General features: G+C 35.5%; 1 protein-coding gene across 1 annotated transcript; it reads right to left on the bottom strand.

Annotated features, from left to right (window-relative positions):
- Positions 1-1,974: 1,974 nt before the first annotated feature.
- LOC126816029 (glycoprotein-N-acetylgalactosamine 3-beta-galactosyltransferase 1) lies at positions 1,975-14,465 on the bottom strand. The gene is made up of 5 exons (XM_050542163.2): positions 14,331-14,465; positions 13,666-13,746; positions 9,820-10,310; positions 6,827-7,018; positions 1,975-3,366 (listed from the first exon to the last, which is right to left on the bottom strand). The coding sequence occupies exons 1-5, from the start codon at positions 14,419-14,421 to the stop codon at positions 3,184-3,186; spliced, it is 1,038 nt and encodes a 345-aa protein (XP_050398120.1). The 5' UTR covers positions 14,422-14,465; the 3' UTR covers positions 1,975-3,183.
- Positions 14,466-18,015: the final 3,550 nt, after the last annotated feature.

Here is an 18,015-nt window from a genome sequence, read left to right as displayed (position 1 = left end):
AATTAATGATCGATGACAGAAAACTGACACACAATCCGGAATGACTCCAGACCAAAAATCATGGAATTTCAGGCATTTATTTTGCCGGCTAGAAGGCAAAAAGGTTGTATCTCCCAAATTACTATTTACATTTACATTTTTCACTTTACCCGTCAGCACAAAAAATCTGATTTTTAAAAGCGTATGCAATTTAATAGCGCTTTTATTTGGTGTATCTTTTATTTCACTTTCTTACGAATTAGACTATTCTTATAACAATAATGTGCGCTTTCTGCATAATAATAATAATAATAATAATAGTTTGTTTAGCTATACTTTTCGTTTAAAAAATGTATTCGATGACACATATCTATATACATCCTTGTCGGGGGCAGCCAACTTCGACACAACAATATGATAGGACATAAAATAGATAGTGAGTAGGTACAAATACTTGGGACCCAAGATGGCGTCTTACTACACTTGAGGTCATATTTTCTTGACGTCATATGAAATTTCTGGCTTCACAGTTGTCGCAACTTTATCTATATACGGCTTTGGTCGTACGTTACTTTTGACGTCATTTCTGGATTCCTTGGTATCACTTTCCTATATGTTGATAATATATTTCTAGGCTGTAAAATTGATATTTTTGAAGTTATAAATGGTTTTCATTTTCATTATGTTGACCCAGGGATGAAAAGTTCAAAGTGTTGTAAAAATTTTCGCTCGACTCCGATCCGCGGGGAAAATTTTTCTGGAACACTAGGGACATAGTTGTTTCAGAAAGTGAAGAAATCATTTGGGTAGGAATTTCTTCCCACAAAGCTGGATTTGTCACCTTCTCCAACCAGCCTATATAGTTTTTATGGCGTCATAGTTGGGACCCAAAGTGGCGCCTGTAAATGAGTTGTCGACGGGGCTTTGATTTTCCAAGATGGCTGCCTTTTCGGCTTTTCTTCCACCGAATTTTACCCACTGGACCGATTGAGACGATTCTTATCCGTTCACGTTTTCCTGTGGGCGTATTATGTTTTCGACCATGTCCGTTCGTTCACATTTGTTTGTGGACAATCTGGATGTCGCAATTTTTATCAGATTTTGATGAAACTTATGAAATATGTTTATGTCCAGCATATCCCGGATAAGTTCGATTTTGGTGCACATCGGACCACAAATTCTTGGGGTTTGCTCCCTACTGGTTACGTATAATTGTGAAATATGCACGATAGTTGTGGACCCTCCAGACGCCATAATAATTGGTCCGATTCAGATACAACTTAGGATATGTTAACGATCAAAAGATTTTGGAGGAATTGGATTTTGGTCTGCTTCACACAGCAATTTCGTGGTTTATGATTTTTACACAATATGTGAATCGTACAAAGCTAAAGAACAAGCTAAAAAAATAGGCGATTTTTTGTACAACCAGGGGCCACAATCGAGATCTTTGGGTTATAAACATACATTTCAAGTTTCTCGAAATCGGATAAAAATTGTGACCTCTAGGATGTCCACAAGCTAAAACATGATTTTTCGCACAATCAGGGGCCATAATCCATAAGTTACGGCCCGATACATGCCAATAGTGACAGGAGCGGAGATCTTTGTGATATAAACCTATATTTCAAGTTTCGTCACAATCGGATAAAAATTGTGATCAGCAGATTGTCCACAAACGGACGGACGGACAGGAGCGACGACAATATTATACGTCCACATGAAAATGTGGGCGTATAATGAATTAGGACATTCCATTGCTGACGCCTTACGCACTAGCCTAGACCGTCGTGGTTCGATGAAGACATTACCATATTAATATTTTCACCTTGGTTTCTTATTATTCACATGATCTTAATCCAGGTAATAATACTCGCAACATGCACACTTTATGGTGTCGTATTTTTCTTTCAAAAACACAAAAAAAACAACAAATAACAACCCAACATCAATATGATAAACAAGTTTAATGAACAAATTGTGTCAAGATACGTCGTTATGAATATGAAATCTATAAAATTCACCTTTTTTTACTTTGAACAATTGCATGACATGATTGGAATCACAGCCTAAACTTATATTTAAGTAAATAAGAGTATTTATTTTATGATCAGTAGTGGAATACCGCGTTTTATCAGTGAAATAAAAGTGTTATTCCACTGGCTAGCAGTAGTCCATGTTGTTTTTACCTAAAATGATTGTAAAATCATAAAATAAATAGAACATTTGTCGTTTTGTCGTGAATAACATATTTTATTTCATCTCTAAGCAAGAAAACGTTTATATTTTCACTCATGCTACGCATTCGTGAAAATATAAGTTTTCTTGCTTCTCGATGAAATAAAATATGTTATTCACTCTAAAACGACAAATATCCTCTATATATGTAAACAAGTGGTTGCTAGATAACCGACATTAAATTATGCCACTTATCAAAAAAAATTTAATTACAAAAAAATATCACACATTTAGGGTGGTACCTCAACTGTTAATACCTATGCGTGCGTGTTTATGACAAGGAGTAGGACCGTCTACCAAGCCTCGTTTTCCTTCAAATTCTCCAGCCCTCGGTGATGGTCAATGCTGCTTTAATACAAGTAACGTCCATATTTGATTCAAGCAGATCGTTGATTTTACATAAAACTGCAAAAGATTACAGCTCAAATTCAAATCAATTCTAGATTTGGCATATATCGTTCGTTTCTATTTGACGTAAATTAACTTTATTTCACTTTAATATATTGTAAACTAGTGCTTGACCCGGTGTTGCAGAAACCTGAACCGGAAGTGCAGAAACCTAAACCTGAACCGGAAGTGCAGAAACCTGAACCGGAAGTAGTTTAACTCAGGAACCGGAAGCAATACTGCAACACAACCAGGCCTGTGCACTCGGCGGCTCGATCTGTCCTACACAAAATTTTTGCCTCTATTTGAATTTCCTAAAATCTAATATGACACAAAATGACCGCAATTCCAGACACCATTAATAACATTGCAAAGGGAACTTTGCGTTTTATATTTTGTTTGTAGTAATTCTGAAGACAGGGGAACGCAGCTGTTCCGGTCATAGGTTCAGAAAGGGGGTTAGTCTGGTGTTTGCCGTTTTACTATAGTGTCAATTAAGATTTTCACAAAAGCTGGAAGATTTTTAAAAAATGTAGCAGTGGGAGGCAAATCCAATACAAACACGAGGCTTAACAAAGATCAGCGCTTTGGCGAATATGTTAGAGGTTTTACAGCACCGATTTTAAAGAGATTTCTCACGCCTTCCTCGGTTATTTTTCGTCCATAAACACTTGTACGGTACAGTAAGTGTTCCAGCATCAACATAAAATCTGGTTTCACATAATGGAAACTAATCAACAATTGACTACAGCACTCAGAACCCTGTAATATAAATACAATGGTGTTAATTTGCAATAAAATTCACATACTCTTTCTTAATGAAAATGGGGCAAAGGTGGTCAAATCGTCAGGGCATGCCCGGGTTCGAATCCCGGCGCGGAAACAAATCTTTAAAGAATTACTAGAGATACAGAACAAAATACAATGAAATCCTCTAGATTTATTTTAAATGTAATCACATCAAAATATTAAAATTTCAGTGAAAAAGGTGTCAAAAAAGGTTGATGCTCAAAATAACAAAAATTTTAATAAGTATTTGGTGCTTGTTTAATTATTACATTTAGAAATTTCAACAAAAAGAGTATAACTATTTATTCTGATGTCTAGTACAAAGTACAACAAATGTTGGGGGGGTTTTTCGTTTTTTTTTTGCTATGTGATATATGTTGTTTTTTTAGAAATAGTACGCGTAACCTGTCTCTTTCATTCATGTTATACGGATCGGATAACACCAATCCCCGACCCGTTTAAGAAAAGCAAGCTCTTTATCTAAATCTTACATAAAGGACATTTTTTTTTATCAAAACGTATTTATTTGCCCACAATTTAAACAAGGTCAAGTTTATCGCGACAATTTATTTTTTTCAAATAAAGCATCCATGGTATTAGAGGAAATTACGTGAATGTTAAATTATTTAAGAGTGAACCGATCCTTGAAATACTAATCTGAAATATAATCTGACACAATGAGCTTAATACTCCAAGACCGACCTCGTCGCCAATATGATCCACGTGAGCTCAGTGAAACCAACCAATAGGGCTTGGGTTCGATTCGGAGTTGGCTGAGAAGGTTTCTCTGGACTTTTTTACTGTGTTTCCATCTGTTAAAGGTGCGAGACCGGAGGTATGTATGGCAAGGGACTGCTTCTAGTCGCTCAGACGGGTCGAAAAATCGAGGTATGGTGTACGCGTAAAAGAACCCTTGCATTCCATAAAGAGTATTCGGAAACACCGCTGTTGGGACAAAATGTTCCACATAGCACAATGCATGACTTAGTGCTGAAAAGTATGAGATTAAAACCCCCATTTCATTTCACTGGAAACATATGAAAAAGCTGGCCACCCCGTTAATGTAATATAAAACTGGTCTTTTTAAAACCACAGACTCGTAATAACGAATTACAAATTGATACAGAATTATCCAGACTGGAAAGAGATCTCAATAACCAATTAGAGAATAATAAAGTGTTTCTGAAAGATGTACATTATTTAAAAAATAGTAAACAGAGATTAAAACTGTGTATAAGTGAATCTTACTAGGGTAAGAATTCCAGCAGAGTGAGTCGGGTGAAACCTTCAGACATTTTCGTGTCTGAAGACCACGTTTTGCAATATTTTAGTGACATTGCGAAAAAAAACCCCAAAAACCCCAAACCTCTTTCCGGTTCTAGTGCGCGTATTGCTTCTTTTGATACAAACCGTTGCATGGAAGATGATTCGTGTTTGTTGTTCTATATTCTATTTTAACAATATATATCAACATACAACAAAAATTTAAAGCGAGTTAACAATCTCGGTACAAATTGTAAACTAATGATAAGTTTTAACATGGATAAGGATATTAACATGGATAAGGATGTTGACATTCGGATTTGTCTCCAATAATCCAAATGCTGGTAAATAAAGTAAAAGATGAAATCAAATAGGGTTTAACGCCCTACAGTTCTGCATAAATAAAATAGGTCATATGAAAGTTGATCTAATGATTAACATGTAGAAAGGTTTCACACGTCTATAAGATGACGTGTTAAATGTTTAACACATATACAAACAATAAGTAAAACGGTTTAACCACAGTCGTTAATTACAGTTTATAGGGTACATGAAAAGCGAAAAATATAGAACACTGAAGACAGACGATAATGAATGAATGAATGGAAATGAAATGAAATGGGGTTTAACGTCCTACTGTTTTGCTCCTAAATTGGGCTAATGAAGACGGGCATACGCCATACAGTGTGCTATGAGGGAAATTTTGCCCGGGCAGCGGCGCTACGGCCTACTCTTATATCGAAATTCTACTGCCAAGGGATCTTTTACGGGATCTCGGTTTTTCGTACCATCCGAACGACTAGACAGCTGTCCTTGTCAGGCCCTCCGTCCTGCATCACTGACAAGGGGAAACAACGCCGAAAAATCTGGATGAACTTTCTCGGCCAATGCAGGGATCGAACACCCGACCTCCAGGTTAGCGAGCCAGTGTACTCTTACCCACTTAGCCACGCGATCTCCATGAATGAATGGGGTTTAACGTTCTTTTCAGACGATTACATAGCATAGAATACAATTAGATACAATAAATGTCGTACTTAAGGGGGCTGAAGATCCTGGAATGATGTTCATCGCAATCAATTACATTAGAGACTTTTGGCAAGCGTATTTTCCTGGTCCGTATCGCGTATCCGTATGGATTTTGCGTGTGGCGTCATTAATGTCTGTGTATTTCTCATACGTGATACGGCACACGGATACGGCAGCACGTATGGAACGGCTTTCATACGGAAATGGTCCGTATAACACTGTTGTCCTTTTCCCGTCTTTTTTGCTACTTTCAGACGCTGAAATGTTGCATCATAGCGTTTTTATGAATCTGTGTGTATCCTAGAACACGAAGGTGTATATTTGATGTGATTTTAACAGTGATAACGACTGGAATTTAATCATTATTTTTGATGGGTTTTTCTCGGAATTTTCATATTTTTCCCGCCTGTCTGCATACTGATTGATCTACGGGCTAAACTTTCTGAAATAATACACTAGTGAAACCAAAAATTGCTAAAATCGGCCAAAACTCTAAAACTACATTGACGCAACGTATCACGTATACGATACGGATACGGGATACGGATGGGAAAAATCCGCTTGCCAAAAGTCTCTAATGTCCGTATCAACATGACGTACTAGGCGTTTACTAATGGACTGAATTCATTATTTTTGCAGATATTAATTGTTCAGAATTGACTGAAATTAGACTCCAACCTCCCCTAATAGAATTGATTCAAATTAGACCCCACATCGTCCTCTACTAGAATTGATTTAAATTCTCTCCTCTACTAGAATAGCCTGAAATTCGCCACTCTACTAGAACAAACTTAAATTCACTTATCTACTAGAACATAATTAAATTCACTTATCTACTAGAATAGACTGAAATTCGCTACTCTACTAGAATAGAATGAATTTCGACACTAGAGTCAAATTCACTCCTCTACTAGAATAGATTGAAATTCACTCCTCTACTAGAATAGACTGAAATTCGCCATTCTACTAGAATAGACTTAAATCGACTCCTCTACTAGAATAGATTGAAATTCACTCCTCTACTAGAATAGACTGAAATTCACCAATTTACTAGAATTGACTGAAATTTACTCCTCTGCTACAGAATTGACTGAAAGGCAAACCACTACTAGAATTGATTGAGTTTCACCCCTATACTTACAATTTTGGGTGTATTTCTATCCCATTCTTCTAAACCGGGTGGCATAGGACCATAAACATGAGCAAATCCACTAAATGGTAGAAAACTTTCTCTTCCAAATTTATCTACAGTGCTGTGAACATGTATATTAACAGACTGCAAACAGTGAGCCAGGGCAACATCTTCATCACCGCCATCTTCTCTACATTTACCCTGGAATCATAACAAAAATATATATTTTAGATCAGGGTTAATAGCCTTTCGAAAGACAAATTTTGAAGGCAGCTTAGAAACGATAAAAACTGATCATGGAAATTGTTAACAAAAATATTCTTAAAATCGCTAATCGTCAATTGCATTCTAAGAACAATATTTTCACTGCCTAATCCACGCACGTTAGATGATCTCCGAACCGGAATCATGCGGATTAAACAAAATAGACCCGTCAAAAGATTTCAGTCAAAATGTCCTATATATTGTCTGCAGTGAGTGTTTAGAAATTTTCAATTCATTATATCTTTCTAAAACTGAACAGATTTGAAGCATTTTTGACCAGACATTTCTTAAAGAGATCCAAGTTACATAATATTGTAGTTTGCTTGCGATCTAAAAAAAAAAACCTTACCATGAGTCGACCATGACAACCAGAGACTTTAAAAGTTGTATGTAATACTAAGTATGTATAGCCAATAAACTTAAAACACAAAATATTATCTAAAGCGGCATTAGGTAAGATAAGACAAAGCGCTGACAGTTCTGAGCTGACAGTTCTCGTTAAAATAGTTAGGCCCTAAACAATAGATAATGAAAAGAGAATATGCCGAAATGTTTTAGTCAAATTACTTCACTCTGAGGCTAGATATTATGGCAGTATATTAGATTCAAAATTCTAACATGCTATCGTCTAATTTCTAACTTCTATTCATGTAATTTCTAACTTCTATTGTAATTTCTAACTTATATTGTAATTTCTAACTTCTATTCATGTAATTTCGAAATTAAGACAATGTATAATCCAATTTCTTTATTTGTTCAGTGTAAATTTTAATTCTGTTTCATCTTATTTCTATTACTAAGACGAAAAATGTCTACTTCCTTGTCGCTTTACATTTTAATCATGGACGCCGAACTAATTTAGAATTTTGATACTTCTACCTAGCAACCATCATTATGACGCCTTTGGTGTCGCCACCGTGTGCTCAATTTGGCGACTGATTAAAATTGAAAAATCATCGAACATGATGGTTTGCAAATACTATTTCAAATATGAGCTAAACAGCATTTGTTCAGTTTTTTTTAAGACAAGTGCAGGACATTTATTTTTTACATTTAAACCAATTAATATTTATATACCGTTAGTCTATATTCTTTTACTGCTCTAAAAGTATGTCTCTTTATACGATCCAAAAGACTAGCCACTGTCCGTGCCAGACCCCCTTTCCTGTATCAATAACAAGGGAGAGACAACCACGACGGAAGATATCGGTTATATCACAGAAATATATATTATCTATGTGTTATATAACATCGTCAGCTAGTATACACACTGGCAAAACTAAGCTTTATAACATTTCTGACATTATTAGTTCCGTCCCTGTGATTTGCGAAGGCTGCCGTTACTGTAGGCAAGGGCAGTGTCTAGTCGTTCGGATCAGCCACAAACCCTTGGCAGCTGTAATTCGTAATAAAGTATAATATTTCTGACATTATTAGTTCCGTTCCTGTGATTTGCGGAGGCTGTCGTTATTATAGGCAGGGGCAGTGTCTAGTCGTTAGGATCGGACGAAAACCTTTGGCAGCTGTAATTCGTAATAAAAGTAGACCGTGGCGCCGCTGTCAGGGCTATATTTCACAGATGGCACACTGTATGGCATAAGTCCGGCTCCATTAGTCCAGTTGGTGCAGAGAAGTAGGACGATAAACCCCATTTCACTTTAGTTTAATTTCGTCCAGAACACCGCTATCTATGAAATTCCGTATAGCTTTATGCAACTTGAATAAAACATTGTTGGAAAAAAACTACATGAAAAGTTAATCAGGTCGGTATAATGAAGGAATAAAAAAAAATGAAAAATCGTTGTTTAGCTTATATTTGAAATATTATTTGCCAACCGTATCAGGTCCGATGTTTTCAACTTCAGCATCGAATTCCCGGTTGTACGTGACATGTAGTAGGGTCGCCCGTCAAACTTTGTGGGTTTTCTCTGGGTCCTCCGGTTTCCTCCCACGGCTAGACTCCTAGGCGCAAACGAATTATTGAAATAAAGTTGAACAATATGTTAGTCCCGAAATGACCTAGTTTGTGTCGAGTGGCCGATAAACCCCCCTCTCTCTCTCTCTCTCTCTCTCTCTCTCTCTCTCTCTCAATTTCAGCACTCCGTCTAACCATCAACCAGGTGAAGAGCGAGTTGTTTATGTCAACATAATGTTCTCAGCCAGATGCGCAATCGCCAAATAACTTCATAATGATGGTTGCCATGGCAGGCAGAACTATAAAAATTCTAAATTCGTTGATGTTCATGCTAAACGTGCAAAGCATTAATGAAGAAGACGTTTTTCGTCTAAATAACAGAAACAAGATCATATTGCATTAAAATTTACACTGAACAAATAAATAAGTTGGATTATACATTGTCTTAATTTAAAAATTACATGAGAAGTTAGAAATTACATGAAAAGCAGTTAAAAATTACAAGAATGGAAGTTAGAAATTTGACGATAGCATGTTAGAAATTTGACGATACCATGTTAGAATTTTGAATCTAATATACTGCCATAAGATATTGGCGAAACAATTATAGCCTAGCCTCGATTACTACCTTTGTTACGATTATAAATAAAGTCTCAATTATCTATTTAACTCTACTTATATCGCATCTTATGGTCTACTTATCGTCTTGGTTAAGTTAATTAATGTCTAATTAATAATTTATATAACATTTCAGGTCTATTGCAAGTTCAGCTCTTTTATAATGCATGTTTAACTATTATTGCCTGACAGGATATATTATTACCGGTATTCTGTAACCTTTCTTCACCAACATTCTTAAAGCTTTTCTACTCAAAACATATCCAGCACCTCCACTCATGTAACCATATTTACTATATTTTTTAAATAAATGCCCTAAATAAATGGGTTTTCTATGATTATAATGAGACAATAAAAACTTTAAATTTTCCATCACTATATAAGTGTCATCATCAGCTTTTAAAAACCAGTCATATTGTGTTAAATAATGATTATGAATATATGTCAATGTCTGAACGGTTTTTGCGGTTAAATGATCTCTTCCATTTGGGACTTTGACCCTGAGAATGTCTTTTTGTGTATTTTCTGGTAAAGATGGATCGTCGGCTAAAACAAAAAGTGTTTTATCACATCGTTTAGCCCAGGTATTGTTTACAGCCCTTGCTTTAGAGTCTAATGTTCCTGGCACAGTTGTTATCCAACACAGAATCCTAATTTTCTTCATTAGCTTCTTAGAGACCGTGTCATCTATCATTACTGAAAATAAAAGTATCTAAAAATTCAAAGTGTTAATGAAAGGAATAATTAAATAGTTAGGAAAGCAACATATGTTTGTATCATATAAATGTTTTCATAGTATTAATAGTACCATGGCGTATTTAGAATTTATGGTCCGTTTTAAAATAACGGTGTGCGATCATTTAGCGCAGGGAGGACCAACCCCGTGACTGTGATAATAATAAAGTATAAAGGTAATAAACCTGTTCATTATTTTTAGCGATTTTATTACTTCATTCACATCCTTCTTTCACATTAGTCTGTTTCAGTTAAGAATGTGCTTATAATAAACCTAACGCAAAGATCGACTTTCGTTCATTGAAATAGACGGGGGTAAAATTGTTGTATGGTGCATCTAAATTTTTGTTTATTTAAAGGGCTGGCCACCCCTGATCTAGCGGCTTAATGGGACAAACCATTCAACTTGTATTGTAACAAGGTAAGATCTAGACTATAAGTCAACAGTATACAACGATCGATTTATCGATACAAAGGCAGGCATGCATTAATGGAGGCTTACCAGTTCATTCAGTAAATGTGATCACCCCGAGAGCTAAGTGATTTTTATCAGATCTTCTTTATTACAGTACAGCAGTAAAATTTTGACCAAAACAATGGCGTCGCATGACCTCGCATGACTAGCGATATATGACCAAACTATCTCATGAACTATGTCTTACCCTTTTCATCATTAACATGAATCAGCTTATAATTAGGAAAACAACAGTTAGGCTGATGTCCCCCGCTGAAATCCCAAAATAAATAGATGACACATATTCATTAATCGCACGTTTATTTTTTTCAATAGTATCAAGCAATCAAACAGATTATCACCTATACACTAAGTTTCATCACTCGCTATCAGATAGAATCAAAGTCACCTAATGAACATCTACATCAAGTTTAAACATTCTACCTCAATTAAAAGCAGAGTTATTATGTTCCAAAGTCTTGACAAATCAAATTGCTTATCAATCCTTAGCCTAAGCAGAAAATCCTCATCATCAAACTTAGTCAAGGTAAAGATATAATGAATCATCCCTCTAACTTAATTAAAACCAAAGTTATCGTGCCCCAAAGCATCAACCAATCAGATTACTTATCTTTGCTTACCGTAAGCAAACAATGTTTATCATCGTACTCCATCAAGGCATTCACCTAATGAACGCCTACACCAAGTTTGGACATTCTACCTCAATTAGAAGGAGAGTTATGGGTTTCAATGTGTCGACCAATCAAATTGCTTATTGCTCTGCTGACCCTAATTAACAATTAAAACTTCTAGAGGGTCCACAACCTTGGTATTACATACCTTTACACTATTTGTGTACAAGGAGCCGCCATTTTGTCAGGCAGTTTTGGTCCGATTTTCAAGAAATTGGAACTCAACCATCATTAGGGTGTAACGGTGATAAATCTAAACGTTTTCTAAAAACGGAAAAAAAATGTGACCGATATACGCAAATATCAAACAGAACGACGATCTTTGGATTATAAACATCAAGTTTTATCAAAATCGGATAGAAATTGTGACTTCTAGATTGTCCACAACCTTGGTATTACATACTTTTACACTATCGAGTACAGTTTCGGTTACGAAATTCTAACTTACGTTAGGAAGTTACGCTCGGATATGCGCGATTACCGATAGGAACCAAGATCTTTGTGATATAAATATAAATTTAAAGTTTCATCCAAATCGGATAAAAATTGTGGCCTCTAGAGGGTCCACAACCTTGATATACCATATTTTTTTTACACTATTTGCATACGAGGGGCGGTCATTTTGTCCCGAAATTCGAATCAAACCTTCATTATGGTAGAATTGTGATATATTTAAACAGTTTTTTAAAATCGGATAAAAAAAATTGTGACCTCTAGAGGGACAAGCTAAAAACGCGATTTTTCGTGCAATTAAGGGCCATTATTCAGGAAGTTACGATCCCAGGCAATATGCGCGAATATCGGAAGGAACCAAGATCTTTGGGTTATAAACATGTATGTCAAGTTTCATCAAAGTCGGATCAAAATTGTGACCTCTAGAGGATCCACAACCTTGATATACCATAATATGTTTACACTATTTGCATACGAGGGGCGGCCATTTTGTACGCAGATTTGATCCGATTTTTTGTACAATCAAGGGCCATAATTCAGGAAGTTACTATCTGATATGTGCGAATATCGAAAGCAACCAAGATCTTTGGGTTATAAACATGTATTTCAAGTTTCATCAAAATCAGATTAAAATGGTGACTTCTAGAGGGTCCACAAACTTGATATATCATATGTCTACACTATTTGTGTACGAGGGGCGGCCATTTTGTCCGCCAGTTTTGTTCCGATTTTCACGAAGTTCAAACTTAACCGACATTACGGTGTAACAATGATATATTCGAACGGTTTTTTAATTTAGATAATAATTGAGACCTCTAGAAGGACCACAGGCTAAAAACGTGATTTTTCGTACAATCAGGGGCCATAATTCAGGAAGTTACGATCTGGTATGCGCGAATATCAGATGAAAATTGTAACCTCTAGAGTATCCATAAGCTAAAAACGTGATTTTTCGTACAGTCAGGGGCCATAATCCATGAAGTTATGGTCCGATACATGCCAATATCGAAAGGAACCGATATCTTTAGTAAATAGACCTATATTTCAAGTTTCGTCAAAATCGGATAAAAATTGTGACCTGTAGAGTGTCCAAAAACAAATGTGAACGGACACACGGACGCACGGACACACGGACGGACAGGGACGACGACAATATACGTCCACATTAAAATGTGAGCGTATAAAAACATTAATGCTTTTATTCTCTACAAATTATTTAGAGTTGACCAATTTACGTACTGCAGTTGGAATTTTTTTTATAAACAGGGTTACTTTGAAGTTTGCAAATAAATTAATTTGATTGCCTGAATATTCAATCGTTTAAACCAATATTCCAATAAGTTATAATATTAAGATTATAGTATAGTCGCGAATCGCCGTTGGTATAACTCCAATATGGTACTTGTAGCTATCCAAATCATCTTACTAAATATTTGGGAGATTGTAATTGGTCTGGGGCCTGTTTCACTAAGATAAAATCCGAATTTTAGTAATTTGATTGGATAATATTAGATCGATTTTAGTGCTTAGCCAATCAAAATTGAAGTATCTACTAAAATTTGAATTTTATTCGAGAAACAGGGCCCAGATCTCTAGTGATACTGAATGGCGCGTATTGTGTATTACGTGGATAGGTATGTGGCTAAATAACTATTTGATAACTGCTAAATTATGTTTCCTAAATTATGATTGAGATCAATGTTAGATTTTAACTTACATGTGTTGTCATCAGAAGCCGTCTTCATTTTATTTCCCTCTTTTAACGTTTTCGCTGCGGTCTTTAATTCCTTCGTTGTCGCTGAAATATTAGATTTTTTTGAAAATGATAATCCTAATTTTTGGGTAATAGTTTAATTTTACCATTATACAACGACTGCCTTATCACACGGATACAGACGATGCACACCAATCTCGATGCGCCTTTTGGGTCCAATAAACTGTCAATCAAGTAATATTTATTTATTTATTTATTTATTTATTTATATAAAACATTAAAATAAACCGTGCATATATAAACAAAGTTACATTGTATTTCTCCTGGTGCCACTATTATACATAAAGTGATACTATTAATTCATAATAAAAATTAAGTCGAACAGGGTTTTGGATTTCTCTCTTTAAAAAGCTCAGTGTGTATGTATGCCTACGTAATTTGGAGAAGATGATGGCTTCATTCATTGCCAACTGTCAAATTCCCTTAACAGGAACCTGGCAAACCCCCTACTGCAAAAAAGACTGGATACGCCCCTACGCAGGTCATGATAAACGCTCATTCAAATTCAGTGTCGGAAATAGATGGTTTGGCAGATCGTGTTGAATTTCTTTTGCCAATCCGTTGCTAATAAGTTTAAGTATTTGTAAAAGACCATGTGTCAATCTTACATGATATTTTAGGAGTAGTCTTCTTCAGCATAATAATCCACAACAATGTAAGTATAATTAATATTGTCATCAGTCTAGGAGTTGAATACATAGATCAAATCTCGGCCAATCTTCTACCTTTTGCCAATGTTATTGACAAATATGGTGGCAATTAGTTTGCATTCGGTTTCCTCCATGCGCATGCTTGCACTGGTCTAGAGTACTATTCGTCTAGCCTCGAACATGGGGTCACTTGTTCATTCAACTGTCAGATCGTCGCATTCGTAATGTTCTCTATGAAAATGTGCTCAAGCAAAAGTTGATCTTATTTCAGGGGAGCACCAAGGGAAGGCTATACCACATATTTTAATTTCCAGTGCCATTAATCTGCAATTAAATTAAATTATCCTGGAATTTGCTAGCAGAAAATCGAGGGGAAAAGGAAAATGTTAGTTTTTTTTAAAGATAAAAATATATTTTACGTTTCAGTCGTTTTGATCTTTGGACCCTGACTCAAGTAATTTACACAACAGGGGCGCTGCATGACAATTGCCAGTCCCATTCTCAAAACATTGTTGTGACAACAACTTTCGAGAATTGCTTTGTATTTGTTTTTCCATTTGTTATTTTATTAACTATATAGCGTTTTTAGCGGCATCTTTTGGTTTACTAGAATGCACCTCCGAATATTTTAACACAAAATTAAGCAGTTTTATTCTCCAAAATTTAATCGAGATTGGCCCTTTAAAAGAAGCATACTATTCTGTTAGAAAGGTACTTTATATCAATATACATGTTTTCCCCAATGGATTGGCTTGCTGTCCAATAAATGTAGAAGCTACTGTTGATTTATTACAAACTGTTGGCTATATTATTAATGAGCATAAATCTGTCTTTTATCCTTCACAAACAATTTTATTTCTTGGTTTTTCTGCTTGACTTAAAATCTACGACAGCCAGCTTAACTCCACAGAAGGGATTACATTTACAATCTTTCTGTAAACAAATTTTTAAACAGAGATCTGTTGGAATTGTCGACCTTGCTAAATTAATTGATTTAATGGTCTCAAGTATTCCTGGAGTTGAATATTCCAAATTATTCTATCACTCTTTAGAAAACCTCAAGATAGATGCTTTAAGGTAAAATTATGGTAACTTTGAAGCATTTACTACCTTATCTGATACAGTTGTTTCTCACCTAAATTGGTGGATTGATAATATTATATCATCCAGAAAACATATTTTCCATGAGAAACCAACAAAGTTTCTGTATTCAGATTCCTCAAAAGTTGGATGGGGAGCACATCTTGGTACAGAGAATCCAATTACTACCGGTGAAAGATGGTCCTCATTAGAGAGTGATTTGCATATCAAAGAATTAGTTAAAAACAGAGTGTATTTTGCTTTAAGATTCCCCCTGCTACAGTTTCACAAATATACATATTCATATTGATAATACAACTACTGTATGTTATATTAATAACAGGGGCGGCAGTAGATCACGTGCATCCAACTACATAGCACATGAAATTTGGTTATGGTGTATTGAACATAATATTAATTTTTCCGTAACCAATTCAAAGGCATTAGTTAAATACTTTGCTCGTGTACAACAGTGAATAACACAAACTAGTAGAACATTTTCGACTATCTTAAACTATATTTTATCTAACCAATACGCAACTTAGTTCGCGTTTTATTTTCATCGAAGGGTGTGTGTGTGTGTGGGGGGGGGGGGGGTCGAATGGTTAGTACGTGCGTGCTGTATCATAAGGTCTGTCATTGAGTCCACTAGCGTGGTTTCGATTCCCCGGTTGTACGTGACAAGGAGTAGGGCCGCCTGTCCAACCTCGCGGGTTTTCTCTGGGTCCTCCGGTTTCCTCCCACTGTTAAAGACCACTACGAGCAAGTGAATTAATAAAATTAAACCATGTGTTAGTCCCGAAATGACCTAGTTTGTGCCGAGTGGACGTTAAACCTCATCTCTCTCTCTCTCTCTTTCTCTCTCAATTAGAAAATCAGAATAGAATCAATAAAATAGATAAAGGGAAGTAACAATGTCTGTGCGACATGGATGCAGACCACCATTAATTCCCCATTGACATTTAAATGTTAACTCTAGTCTATTTGCACAGCCCCCGATGTTCCCCAAAAGTTCGTTGGGTTGAAGACTTTCTATCACAGACGGAGCAACAACTCGGCATATGTTTGATCCAAAGTTTGTACGAGGTTGACCAGTGAATTTGTCAGATGCACAACCTTGGAAGTAGCATAGTTACAATAAACATGTATCTATCCGCCTTACACATCACCGTAACAAACCTCGTGATTTAGAGGCGAATGGATAACAGAGTTAAAACTCTATTATCCATTCGCCTCTAAATCACGAGTACTTACCAAATACCTGGCAAAAAAATGTCAATCCAAACCATTTTTTCGATTTTAGACCAAAAAGTCATCAGGAATGGCCTTGTAAATAAGGATAAAATGGAGAGAAATGGTATTAATAACAGAAAGTATTTCACATAAAAGGAAGTATTCACTTATATCGCAGAAAAATCAAAATGACAAAATTTCAATTATCCGTTTTATTTGACAATATTTATTTGACTATTCTGAAATAATAATTATAATTTGTCTTTAAATACAAATATAAACGATTTCGACATAATATACACTCATAAAATTGTCGAATGTAATTGACTGAGACCGTATGGCGCCTTCGCTGCGATTTAGCTTTTAAAAAGATTGAATAACAATTAATTAATTGTCGTCCCTATATAATAAACTATAAAAAATTTCAATTATTTTCAAAAAATCTTAAACTGTCAATATATTGTCAGAAATTCACCTGATCTCACAATAACGAAATGTGACCAAAATACAGAATTTTAATTGCCCTTACACATGTAGGTAAACGTGTAAACGTGTTCAAGTTGCAATTCATGTTAGCCAGACACCAGTGTTGAGTGTACATTTGTCAAACAAAACACTAAACACTTCCAGGAAGTTGGTTCAATCAAACAAAGCCCTGTGATTAGTTTTGGTGGAATCAAAGAAAACACATTGAGGAGTTTTGTGGAACCAAACAAACCACTGTGAGCAGTTTTGGTGGAATCTAATGAAACACTGAGAGGAATTTTGGGGAAATCAAACGAACACAGCTAGGAGTTTCGGTGGAATCGTGCATGTGTTTAGTTATGTTACCATGTATAGGTGTCTCTGAATACACAAATTCCAAAAACTGCGGTGTACATGAATTTATCACTACCTCACTGACATCGGGCACAAATAGGGCAAACGATTCACTAGGAGTATTTAACATGCCATTATAATGTCTGTTTCAAACTATCGCTACAGTTAAAATAATCTTTTATAAAACTGTATTATTTCTTAATCTCCAGGCAGTTGCATTCTTAAAATAGTCTTCTCTCTTTTCAAAGAAATACGGTATAAGTTTGGTTTCCGGGCCAGGTGGTGGTACAGTTCCTAATTTGAAGAAATTTTTAAGTCTGCCATAATCCAAGTTTCTACCATAAACACTAGTTCTATAAAGTAGGAAATCTAACGTAGACATTAACTTTGGTCCTGTGTAATGGAAGCTGATTGTAAGTTGACTACAGCAATTGTTACCCTGAAAAAGATTCATAATATTATATTTCTTTTGCCAATAAATGTAAAAGTTAACTTTATTCTAATATATTTA

The sequence above is a fragment of the Patella vulgata genome, chromosome 3 (assembly GCF_932274485.2).
Source record: "Patella vulgata chromosome 3, xgPatVulg1.2, whole genome shotgun sequence".
Classification (NCBI taxonomy): domain Eukaryota; kingdom Metazoa; phylum Mollusca; class Gastropoda; family Patellidae; genus Patella; species Patella vulgata.
The sequence above is the reverse complement of the archived record's forward strand: the minus strand, read 5'-3'. Positions and strand labels throughout refer to the sequence as shown.